Consider the following 13,258-nt stretch of genomic DNA (forward strand, 5'->3'; position numbering starts at 1 on the left):
CATCGCAATCTTTTGCGGCAGGCCCGAAGTTTCGGCACTTAGGCGATGAAAACCAACTTCATGGCAGCATTCATGGCTCGCTGCTCTCCGTAGTTAATTCTGATTCCGACTCAGAAGAGGCCTCTCGGTCTGTTTTCTACGATGTTTATTCCGAGGTGCTGGCGCCTGCAAGCCAGAAAAACAACTTTCGATCGGAGCTGCATGCGGAGTGTTCTCGTGCGCCTCCTTTTAAAAGTCCTTACGATGCTTTCGGCATTCCGAGGGAGAAGAATGCTCTTCTTAAACTTCTCGGTGCTTTTCAGTACATTAAGGTAATAGGAATTTTCACAATGGAAGACAAAATTATGCAGAGCGATCACTGTTTATTCTAAACATGTTATCTTTGAAAATTTGGATTTAATTGGTCCTGATTTAATTTAGATCCAGTTATGCGAAGGCTGCTTGCCTACAATTTAATTTAGTATGGATTATTTATTATTTACTATTTCTGAATTATTTTTTACGCTGTACTGGCTGCCAAGGCAATCTAAGCAGGCATTGTGTTGAGGAGCCCACTACTTTGGAATAATGATCCGTTTTCACAAATTTTTAGTCTTTCAGCATTTCACATCTGAAATTTAAAAAAAGTTATTTTTGAGTATATTTTTTATGAACTACAGGAAATCTGGTTTTGTGAACTACTTTAAATTGGTTCTGCTGGAGAAATTTCAAAATTTTAGGTCTCAACAAGCATTTTTACTACGTTTTTCTTAGCTCGCTTTCGTGTCCGTCTGTGATGATCAAATCTTGCAATCGATATTTCACCAACTTTCCCGCTAGCTAGCGCTCTGAAACTTTTAGGGAAGCTCAGCTACCGATGACAATACAATAATCAATAATTTGTTGCGCGGTTCCAGGCGTATTTATTCAATGAAATGCGTGGAATTTATTCAATTGCTGCATGAAATGAAATGAAATTACATGCACCAATGTATCCCCTCGGATACAATTTTCTACAGAACTTCGAAACGAATTTTCTTTCGTGCATTTGCGTGGCCAACTGAAATAAAATGAATATTATGTAGAACTAAAAATGAGAAAATAAAATACTTAAAAAAACTTTTTAAAAAAACCACGTTTTTTGGGGCGAGCCATAATTTATTTTCTACTTTTTAGTCCACAAGAAAAACGTGGTTTTTTAAAAAGTTTTTTTAAGTATTTTATTTTACCATTCAATTGTTGTTTTTGTAATAATATTTTTTTATTGCTTTCAAAGGCCCGCGTAAGAAACTTTTTCATCTAATTTGATCACCTTGATTTTTTAGTTTGTTACGTAAATTTTTCGCAGAAAAAATAAACAAAGCACATTTTAATTCTTTGTATAGCTATTGAAATTTTATTAAAATCGACTGTTTTCGGACTTTAATGCCTTAGGCATAATTACTAAGAATGCGTTCATTATTATCATTTTACAAGTTATTTTATGTTATGTCACGACAGGACCCACGAACCGACGCCCTGGTGCAGAAGTTGGACTTGTACAGCAAGCAGGGCATCCCTCGCCAGCCCCACCTCCTGCCCTACCATTCCGCCGACACTCCTGACGAAGGTAAACTTCAGTCCTACCACTCCGCCGACACTCCTGACGAAGGTAAGCATCAGTCCTGCCACTCCGCTGACACTCCTGACGAATGTAAGCTTCAGTCCTGCCACTCCGCCGACACTCCTGACGAAGGTAAGCTTCAGTCCTGCCACTCCGCCGACACTCCTGACGAAGGTAAGCTTCAGTCCTGCCACTCCGCCGACACTCCTGACGAAGGTAAGCGTCAGTCCTACCACTCCGCCGACACTCCTGACGAAGGTTAGGATCGTCTTGAAGAGTTATAAGATGATGTGTCATCGCTAGACCGAATTATTAAGGTACAATGCACATAAGAATATTATCATGACATAAGGCCATTGTGTTGGCATCATTGTTTAGTTTAAAAATGGTGTCTCCGACTGCTGTGATGCAACGTCTATCAATTGCCTCAAAATTTCAGGTGTAACTCAAGTTGCTATCTCCACCTTTTCCAAATTACTTCCGCAATGATTAGTCCAAAGCTAAACTTTAATTACATATTTCAGCTTTAGTTTAATTTATTCCAACGCTCCTGACCGATATTTGCCTACCAAACTTGAATTAATTAAACGAAATTAAATTCCAATGTATGACAGGAAGTCAAATTCCCTTGACACCTGATTACGACCGTGAGACTGACACCTGATTACGACCGTGAGACTTGTGTTGTTGTTGAGTTACCTTATTACTTTTTATTGTTCTTGTGAAGCTCATTTCTTGTTGCCTCAGAGTTCAGACTCCATATTTACCTGCCCAGTAGATTCTGAGTCGGCAGGATTTGCTTCAGTGTTGCACTCCGCATATTTCTTAAGTTGTTTGTCTCGTGTATGACAATCTACTCGAGTTATCCCCTTACACTCTATAAATAACATTCCTGATACACCAATTGTTCTCTTTGTAGCGTATATAAGATCGGCCTATCCAAGCCATGACTATCATTCACTTAGAAATTGAGTTCAATAAAGAGAAAACTTTATCACGGGAACAGGAAGGATTTAATGCATGCTAGCTGAGGCCGATAAGCGAGGTTGCGGGCAGTGATCGATAGGGAAAGTCTGGAAATTCGTGCCGCTGCAAAGCCCGTATGTAGCATCGCCTCGTTCAATAGAATCGATCTTAATGTTAGCATAAATCGTAGTCGCATTATCGGTGGCCGGCCATCAAGCGTGGGTTGCAAGAACAGGAGTGTTCTGAAACTACCTGGATATCAGGTAACATTAATTATATGTTGGTAAATTAATTCACGAAACTAAAATTGTTGGAAATTGGTTTCGTTTATTCAGAAATTGAGAATTATAAAGCTTTGCTATAAAGTTGACCACAAATTGAAAATAAATAGAAAAATACATTTAAAAACACAGATTACCAAGAAATCTTTCACGGACATGAATTAAAAAGTTATTGTAAAAATAAATGTGAACTTCTAAAAAATGAAAACATTCCTCGTTTTCCCCTCGCACTTGGGGGCGCAAGTCACAAAGTTCTCACCACAATCAAACTTCTGGCGCTCAACTGTCTGGGACAGAGACAACTTTTAGGGTTATTACTTACCGCTTAATTAGGTGACAGCCCAAGTTTTCCTCAGTAGCATCCATCGAAAACAAGAGTTATCGTGCGACTCATTTCCCGTAATTTGTGGACCGTTGCCTGACAACATTTGTTAGTACAATGCGATTATGCCCCTGACCGGCAAGTATTTTTAACACAAAAATACGAGCTTTGTTTCGTGGCAACATAGATATAATTCAACGACATGAACGATCGCTATGGAGTTATTTCTTATGCCATAATTGTGTAATTGTGATGTCATACGCGTTGGGTTGCAGCAAGTCCTGGCGATATATGTGAGCATCATTTCTCAACCATATATCTTTATTTGTCCTCGTTTATTGGAACACTGCGAGTCTCCTTTCATGAGAACTGCGCCTCGTCTTCCCCAAGTTTCTATTGTTGCTGAAGAAATTTCTTGTTCCGAAGTTTTCCTCCCACGAGAGGCACCAGCACCGCAATGCCTCCAGTTCCATCTCTTCCATCGATCCGGTTCCGCCATTTGTTTTATAGATCGTGCACACATTTGTTTCATTCATTTGTATTGAAGTATTGCAAGAACCGTGGTCATACAACAGGGTAAAACGGAGATATGTGACATAGGTTTTGAAGAATGGTTATAATTTAATTCGGGTTTAAAATATTGCAAAATAGTCATAACGAATTATCGCTTCAGGGAGTTTATACCCAAGCGACCCTAAAACTCGAAACCTCTTATGTAGAAAATGAGGTTAAAAATATGTTGTACAGATGAAATAAAAATGATTGCTTATTCTTCAAATTATCACAATTTTCCAAATCCTAGCCTCGTAAATTCTATTTGTAAAACAACCCCTTTTAGAGCTAGGAGTCAATAGACCTTGCGTGCCCTCGTTGGAGGTGCGACAAGGACCGAATATCCTTTGGAAGTAATTCACAATTTGCATGAGCCAATACATCGGAGATTTGAATACGACGGAAAATTTTAAAAATAATTGAAACTTGAATATATTTATTTATCCAATGTGCTTTTACTATTTTATCCAAATCCTGTACTTGCTTGAGTTAGTTGTATATGTTTAAGTAAATTTCTAGTTACTGTGCAGTAAATAAAATAATCAGATCATCACTTTTGTTTTCCCGCCGTCCCGTTAGTAGTTTCCAAATCAAGGTAGTATTGATAAAAAATAGTCACTATCAGATCCATATTCATATAATTCCCATTTAACATTTATAGATTTCATATGCAACTTCCGTTCCTATGTGCAAGGGAAAATTACATTTTTCACTGCTGCGAACAAGGATCATAACATCATATTAAAATTTCCACTCGAAACCCCCTCTCTTTGATTTGTAATAAAGCGGGGTTCCGCCGCTGTTTCGAAGTTCCATGCCCAGGCAATAGCTCCACCCGATAAACGTTGATTGTTCTTAAATTTATTTCCATGTCTTCAGTGTTGGTGAGCCGGTGTCAAGAGTTTATTTCCATGTCTTCACCATTATATTTCCAAATATAATGTTGTTTAGTTCGAATAGCTCTTATATATGTATATATCATGACCGTAGTCGATATATTGTAGACTAAATGAAATATTGGAGCAAAGTAAGGGCCTCTTTTTTACAACACTTCTCTTTAATTTCACTTCTTGTTGTTTGTTTGTTTGTCTGCTACAAATCTTATAATCGATATATAACACACTTCTACTTATCATATCGATCTGAAATTTTGCACACTTGTGTAAAGCTGGAGACAATGCATGAATCAAATGACAAAATAAAAATTTGAAATATTATTTTTTTATATTAAAAAAATGAAAAAATAATTTTGTCTGCTACAAATATTATAATTGAAATTTGACACACTTTTACCTATCCCATTGATTTCAAATTTTGCACACTTGTGTGAAGTTGGAGGCAATGCATGAATCAATTGACAGAATAAATAATTTTGAAAAAAATATATATATACAAAAATTAAAAATTAATTTTTTTTAAATTCGAAAATAAAATTCGAAATTCATTGTACATCTGTAACATTGGAGACACTAGATTCTTTAGAAGTGTTGTCTTTAAAAATTAATTTTTAAACGTATAATATTATTATATGTTGGCCGAGGTGTTGCGTTACTATTTCCGCTCCTTGACGAGGCACAGGAGGCCTGGAGAGGCTGTGTGGCATGAGCCTGTTTTTCCTGCGCTATAAACACCATCATGTATAATGACGAAGATATTATGCCTGGCCATGAGCCTCGTCCGTTGTCCAAGAAAATCTCTTAATTGAGAGCGTTCATAAAATTGTACTGTATACTGATATTTATTTTGTATTTAAAATGTTCTTGAGCCGATAATTGTTATATATCATTTGTCAGAAACCTTTAAGTTTTGAACTTAGAGACACTTTACCATTCGGTGTCAGAGACTTTGAGGTTAAAGCGAAAGGATTGTTTTGCTTAATGCATTAGTAAAGGTTAAATTTCACTTATATATGACTTTTTTTACTTATCGCGTTGCCAAGACACATTCATCAAGTCACCAACTCATAGGACCAACACGGACGATTTTTTTGCATAGGTACAAGTGTCGTCGACCTTATAGAGTTTCTCACTTCACTGACGTATTTATTCATGGCTGAGGTGTATTCAATGATCATTTTCTGGTGGCAGATTTTGTGCTGGAGGTCGGCGGGTGGCGGGAGCTGGTGGCGGGCTGGGGGGAGCTGGGGGAGCGTCTGAGCCAGCAGCAGAGCGCCATCTGGGAGCTGGTCGAGACAGAGGCCACTTACTGCCACATGATCCGCGTCATAACTAATGTGAGTCTTGCCTCACCACTCATTAACAATAATAAGCTATAAAGTGCAGAGGTCCTGCTCGTACAATTTCCCGTTAACTCTTCTAGTAATTGTCTAGGATGAATCTTGAATGTGAAAGTTTAATGTTCATTTTCGTACTCCATTTCTAATCTAATCTAAAGTTTTGTGTGCACATAAATGGATAGATATAAGCGTAGATTGGTACACATCCCTGCCTCTACATTGCATAATTAATGTGAGTCCTAATTAAGTAGTCTATGCATAAGTTACCATCCCTAAGTGACTGCTGGAAGTTTAATTATTATTTTCCCCAATTTTTCAAGTTAAATCGGTCATGGGCCGATTAATTGGAGCTAATTTTATTAAGCATAACATTACAGTGGAGGCTAATTGTGCAGGCAGAGCAATTTCGCCGCTAGTTTAATCTTTTAATGATGTTAAGAAAGCAATATTTATCCCCAGGAGCACGAGCTTTAATTGGTAGTTCTTAACTGAAGAATCTCACACTTTATTTATGTGCCGGCAATTTCCGGTGAGAAATCGTGTCAGTCGTCACCCGAAGATATATAGCAAGAAAATGAAAACTTTCTCACCGTTTAGTAAAAATAAAGTTTTTCTTAGCTTAGATGCCCATCAAATTAGAAAATATTATGGGACCTTCTAATTAAAAAAATGGATGCGATTTGATCATGCTTATTAAAATTTCATATTTGGAATTTGTATGGAAGACTTGTATGTGCCTCACTTTTTATCTTGTGAAAGTTTCGTGTCGTGTTCTGTACGGACTCGTGAAAGCCACGAACAAAGTCCTTTCGGAAAACTTGTTTTGCAGAGGACCCTTGTTTGGCATCATTTTTTCCTGCTTCCGCGCGATTTGAACTCGCGGACTCTCTTTGTTAGGAGAGGTTCTGAAGATCTGCTGGTCGACTGATGCTCAAAAACTTTTTGTACCATATGCTGCCAAAGTCATTTACGTGTGATTTTTTCTTTTTTCTCTGTGTATGTTGCTGGCATTTCTTCTATTAAAAGTAAATAGCTTCATGTTTGCGAGCGAAAAAATTTAGACTTGAAACTCAGATCTTTGGTTGCTCAAGGTCTTTTGTTCACGCAAGTTTCGCGCGATTATTTTGTTTTCTTCTGTAAGGATATCATCACTGAATAATATTTTACATTTTGATCAATAATTTAAATGTGTTTAATTTCCCGTTAACTACTCTTGTTGCCTATGAACCACTCTAAATAGAGGACATTTTTCTTGCGCTTCCTTTTAAAGTTCCTACTATAAATATGTAATTCACATCTAACGTGAACTCTAAAGAACGACTACAATTCTTATTGCAGTTATTCCTGTCGTGTCTGTGCAACCTGCAAAACGAGCAGCTGCTGAACGACATCAACACAGAGCTTTTGTTCAGTAACATCCCTGACATTTACCACACGAATCTAACCTTCTGGAAGGACCACATCAGCCGCATGGTTGCAGAGGCAAGACGGTCGAAGCAACCCTTGGACCCAACGCTTCTCTATGATGCCTTCACTAACGTGAGTAAATAATGTAGTGTGTTTACCTGCACTAACGATGGTGCGAGCAATCCATTGTTGGGCGTCACTATACGAGTCTATGGTGCCATTAGATAGTGTGAGGATTGTCTCTGATTACGCCAGATCATTGTTTCATCTTGCTGAAGCAGAAAATAAATTAATAACCTCCATTATTTTATGCATGTTGAAGTGTCCAATTTTCTTAGGTAAGCAGTGCATCCAGAATCTGAGGAAAATCGAGCTTTAGGGTAGTTACAGTTTAAATTCAATCAGAGACTTACCTGGAATAAAGTCGTTCCAATTTCAACATGGAGTCGAAGCTTACTCTTCAAAATAAGTCTACGGAGAAGCAGGTATGTTCCATCCATTTCTTCAGTCCTCAATACTGGAGCCCGGATTGACTACAGCAATCAGAAACTTTATGCGGGGCCGCGCGTTGCAATCTCTTGCTTGAAGTTCGAGCATCGTCCTGAAATTAACATGATAATACAAGACGTTGTGGTAATGAGGTAACTTGAGTGCCGCTGGAGACACTGAGCAGTGCCTGCCTACGCTGCAAGCTCGCCTAATGCATTCTAATTGTATTGTCGGGCGTGTTCAATTATGAAATGCTCCATACTTGGTTAGTATTCGGTATATGGCTCACGTGTCCACGGGTCAGCTTCTCAACGGCCAAGGAATATAACAACAATTTATTTATCATAATACTGAATTTTAAAGGATTAATCGATGTAAAGATAATCTTTTTCGCTGTTGACGCCCCCTAGTGGATTTGCTTTCTTATTCTCGAATTAATTTCCGTTAGTCATGTGTTAAACGCAAAAAAAAAAATAGGAGTGCTAACTGATTCAAGTCTAGTTTTGTGTTATGATCCGTCTCAATGAATTTTTCTTTGCATATTTGGTGGCTCAATTAGCTATTGATCTCTAGTGATATGTTCTCTTATGCTCTGGTATCTTGGACGTAAACATCGTTGCATTCTATTCGATTGCGTAATCTACTAAATAATCGCAAAAAATACTTTGGTTATGAATAATATAATAATAATAATATAATAATAGTATAATAAGAATAATATAATAAATTATGAATAATAATGTGCCATACTACTTCACAAACTGAGATTCGTGTCGTGTATGGAGATACTTTCCCGTCTGTACCATACACAATACACGTTATCGCTGTGCACAAAAATACGAAACTCCTGTTTGTATACACTGTTTGTATACAAACAGTGTTTGTACACAGTGTTTGTATACAAACAGTGTTCACAGTTTGTATACAGAGATACTTATCACCCAAATTCTATGTCCGTCAACCAATATTTCAGCCACAGGGAACTTGTTTGTAATATTTTAAGCATATTTTGGCTTGCGCCTTCTATGCGAGCGTGACGAGTAAAAAGTCTCTGGTGCGGCGGCTGTTATCGCGACGTGTCGGCCGCACCTCGGCCGAGAAAACCTGCTTCGATTAGAAAACAAGTTTAGAGCGAAGTTCGAGCCTATCTAAGCGTTAGCTTTGGGCTTTTCTTTGAATTTGAAACTGATTGATTATATTAATCGCGTGGTTAATCTCGGTAAAACGCCGTGCAAGTCATTAAATCTGCATTCACTTTCAATTCTTTTTCATAAAGAATGTTGTCAGAGAGAAGATCGAAGATTTAGCGAGTATATACCGGTAATACATTTTTTAAATTAGTAAATGTGATTTACATATTCATAATTTAATTTATGAGTTGATGTTTTCATTAATTTAAAGCGGTTAAATTTGACATAAATTTGACTTTGACATCGTACTGCTCCTGTCTACGGAAAAATCATTATATGTACTTCTGGAAGTCTACGGTAATTAATACCATTATTTGAGTAAGCTTTACTCTTACCTGCTGCGTGTGACGAGATATGAAACATCCCGAATCATTCAAACCGTAAACGATCGTGAACTTTTTCGTTTCAATACAAGCGTTGTTCAAGAATTGCAAGAAGAACTCCTATAAAGTTTTTTACTACTATTTTGAACGGGGAAACTTCATTAAAATGGCACATTAGGCTGAATATATCAGTGGGAAGTGTGTATTACTGATTATTAACTGCGTTAAACTTATTTCACAGTTCAAGGAAATATTCAAGCCGTACTCGCTGTACTGCCAGCAACAGACGCAGTGCCAGCAGTACTGCAAGGAGCGCTCCCATGACAACGAACACTTCAAAGTCTACCTGCTGGTACGTCCGAAATAATCTCTACATGATAAGCCGTATTTCTCATTTAAAAATGTTACGAATATAAAAAATTATATTGTTTAAAAAATTCTCAATCATTGTTAGATGCTGTGAAATTCAAAGAAAGCCGTCCTGATAATTATGTAGCATTAGCTATATCTGAAGTTCTGAACAATTTTACTCCGTTTATTTGGTATTGATTGAACAGTTCATGCATTTAATACATGTTTTGTTTTGTTGCTCATTAGTACCTCATTGAAAGTTATTTAAAATGTGGTACGACGTGTTATTTTGTATACTGGGAATAATACGCCGTAAAATTTTACTTTTTAGCAATATCTTTCTCATTACAATAACCGTGTCAAGAAAGTTATTCTTTGTATTACCCATTGCAATTATTCTTAAAACATCCCCAATACTAATAAGCTTCAGTTGATGTCATGCGGTATAAAGCTCACCGAGTTGACGACATTGCAGTGGTGCGAGACTCAGAAGGAATGCAACAGGCTGCGTCTCGTGGACATTTTGGTGCAGCCCATGCAGCGCCTCACAAAATACTCGCTGCTTCTGAAGGCCATACTCAAGAAGACGGACATCAAGGAGCACAAGTGGAAACTCAATGAAATGGTGAGCAGCTCTAGACCTTGATTAAAGTTTGCTGGCTGCTCTCATTCTCTGGACTCTATATGTTTTGGGTTGATATCTTGTTCTAATAGCTTGGAGAATGAAGTGAATTCGTTATCTGTCTTAGTTCCTTTGTACTGACATTTATATTCATTTATTCATTGTGTGTTTTCATTTGGGTTTAAATTATGCGAGCTTGTCATAATACAAATGAATATTTGTTTATATCCACTGCAAGGACTACTACACACAGGACATGCATAGCCTATGTCCAGCCTCTGCTAGCAGAGGCGATCGCCTACACTATGAAAATGCTGGTGTTTTAGTGGCATCAACAAATGATATGCCCATAATTGTTTCATACAATAGTATTACAATGTGTGTNTTCATAGTGTAGGCGATCGCCTCTGCTAGCAGAGGCTGGACATAGGCTATGCATGTCCTGTGTGTAGTAGTCCTTGATCCACTGTTTTAAGCTTTCTCGTCAATTATTTTTTCTGTATTGATAGTTATTATTGGTTATTGAACAAAATTTTAGAATATACAGTAGAAGAAGTAAAGAATACCGCAGAAAAAACCACGATGTATGTTAGTCAAAACTTTACGTAATGTACCGTAAATTGGTGGAGATCAGGTACGATTTAAAAAAATCTTTTCATTACATTTAAAGTGATGAGAATCCTTCCGCGGAAGTGATCATCGATTATTTGGTCTCAGGAAGTACACACACTTTTTTCTGTTTGTCCCGCATTTTCATCGCTCGTAAGTACTCTCGAGATGCGTAGCGTCTGTGTTTACCATTCAATTTGGTGCAGAAACGCTCTTTGCTTCTGCTCTAGTGGGTAAATTGGATACCGCTTCGCAAACGGATGCGAGTTGGAACATAAAATCAACAGTCTACATGCGCTCACTAAAATCTTTTTAGACGTTCTATTAGAGTACATTTTTATGAAATAAAGTTCAATCATATTATACACTCTATGTACAAATATTCTCCCAAGGTGGCTCTCCAATTTTCCCTAAGTTCGTGTCTAAGATTGTTGATACTGTTGAGTAATATCCACTAGTTCAGCAAACCTGTCGTTGAACTGCAAAACCTCTCAGGAATTGAAAAAAGTAATTTCATCTAATGTAGGTTCTTTTGAATTACAGTCCTGGTATTTTCTTGCCCGAATGGATGACTTTGAGCTCGGAATTTTAAATTCATTTGATCTGCCAGCAAAGGATGAGATTAGACGCTGAGGTTGCAGGCTTTGCCAAATTAAAGTACGTGGCGCTATGAAAGTCGGATCCGCTTGAAGCCCTCCATTAAACAGGGCTTCTACAAATTCATCGCACGGACCTTCAATCAGACTACCCAATTAGATGACCGGAGCGACATCGATGCCATCTAATTAATTGAATTCCGTCACTTTACATGAATACTCATGTCCTCTACCTCATTATCAATGTCCTCTACCTCATTATTGCTGTCATTTACCTCATTATCATTGTCATCTACCTCATTATTGCTGTCATTTACCTCATTATCATTGTTCTATACATCACTATCATTGTCTTGTACCTCATTATTACTGTCATTTACCTCATTATCATTGTTCTCTACATCATTATCATTATCTTGTACCTCATTATTACTGTCATTTACCTCATTATCATTGTTGTGTACCTCATTATCATTGTCCTCCACCTCAATATCATTGTCCACCACCACATTATTATTGTCTTCCTCACTATTGTCGCCCTCTATCTAATTCATCACCTTTCTCATCAAGTATCAATGAACTCCTCTAGTCTAACTGTGTGATGATGTATAACTGACGACCACATCCGAACGGTCTTCCACTTTTACACTTCTGTCCAATACTTGTCTTTCTTGCATTTAGGACCCTTAGTGATAGGAATTTCAAAAATTTTTGATTCATTACGGATCGAATCGTCACTCAATATCGATTGGCGCTCTATATAAATAAAATTTATCATAGCTTTATAATTTTTCACAAACAAAACTCAATGGATGGTTCTGGCGCTGCACACCATCATGACTACGATACCTCGTTACAGATCACGAACGTCGAGTGTTTCGTGTCGAACGTGAACAGCGCCCTGCGACACCGTCACGAGCAGGAGCGTCTCAGGGACACCATCGGCAGAATCGAGGCCTACGATGCCGTGGTAAGATCACTTGTAGTCTACCTCTATCAGCAGGAGATTAGGGTACTCCGCTGCCCGCTGCCTATCTTCTGTATTAATATGTATTGATGTTTCGGGAACCAAATGTTAGAGCCTCAATTTATATATCAAATATTTTACAATGACTCAAATTATCAACAAAGAAGTTAATGTCGATTTCATCTGATTATTTTACAGTATCAACAGTTTTCAAGTCATAATTCAACTCAAGATTAATTGATAACTTCTCTGGCTTAGCTTCTTACAAGGTCTTGAGTGACCGTAAAAGGACGTGTAGCGTAATAAAATTAATAATTGCGCGTACCTGCGGCTTCCTTTTCCGTCGCATTCAGAGTATCGAAGACTTCCGTAGTCCATCCTCTTGTGATGTCTTCTTGAAATGTTGCCACACAAAAAAAAAAACCCAAATGCGGTCTAGAAACTGAAGCCTATTTTTAACGTCACATTTTAAAAAATGAGAAATACCCTTGCCTATCCGTTAGCATTATCTTTTACGTAGAACGCTGTTACCCGCGAGGGAATTTATCAAATTTTTGCGTGTAACTGAACCCCGGTTTTTTGCATTAAGAGTGTCGACGTCCCCTCAGCTAACGAGGCGAGCGATCGAGCGTCAGAGGCTAGCCCTCTTTTTAGCTTCCTCCGCGCGCTAAAATTTAATGCTAAATCCGCCGGATTTACGAGAGATTTTTTTCAACAACCGTCCTTCTGGACAAAAAAGGTGCGCTCCCTTTGAATTAGCTGAAA

General features: G+C 37.8%; 1 protein-coding gene across 1 annotated transcript in view; it reads left to right on the forward strand.

The window, feature by feature from the left end:
• LOC108669904 overlaps positions 1-13,258 on the forward strand; it is a 103,410-nt gene that overhangs the window by 84,622 nt on the left and 5,530 nt on the right. Inside the window, exons 12-17 of the mRNA XM_018157337.2 lie at positions 1,480-1,588; positions 5,791-5,936; positions 7,278-7,478; positions 9,590-9,700; positions 10,175-10,324; positions 12,386-12,496. Coding sequence (XP_018012826.1) covers positions 1,480-1,588; positions 5,791-5,936; positions 7,278-7,478; positions 9,590-9,700; positions 10,175-10,324; positions 12,386-12,496 — 828 coding nt within the window. The remainder of the gene's footprint in view (positions 1-1,479; positions 1,589-5,790; positions 5,937-7,277; positions 7,479-9,589; positions 9,701-10,174; positions 10,325-12,385; positions 12,497-13,258) is intronic.

This window comes from Hyalella azteca, unplaced genomic scaffold (assembly GCF_000764305.2).
Source record: "Hyalella azteca isolate HAZT.00-mixed unplaced genomic scaffold, Hazt_2.0.2 contig12579, whole genome shotgun sequence".
NCBI classification, from domain to species: Eukaryota; Metazoa; Arthropoda; class Malacostraca; order Amphipoda; family Hyalellidae; genus Hyalella; species Hyalella azteca.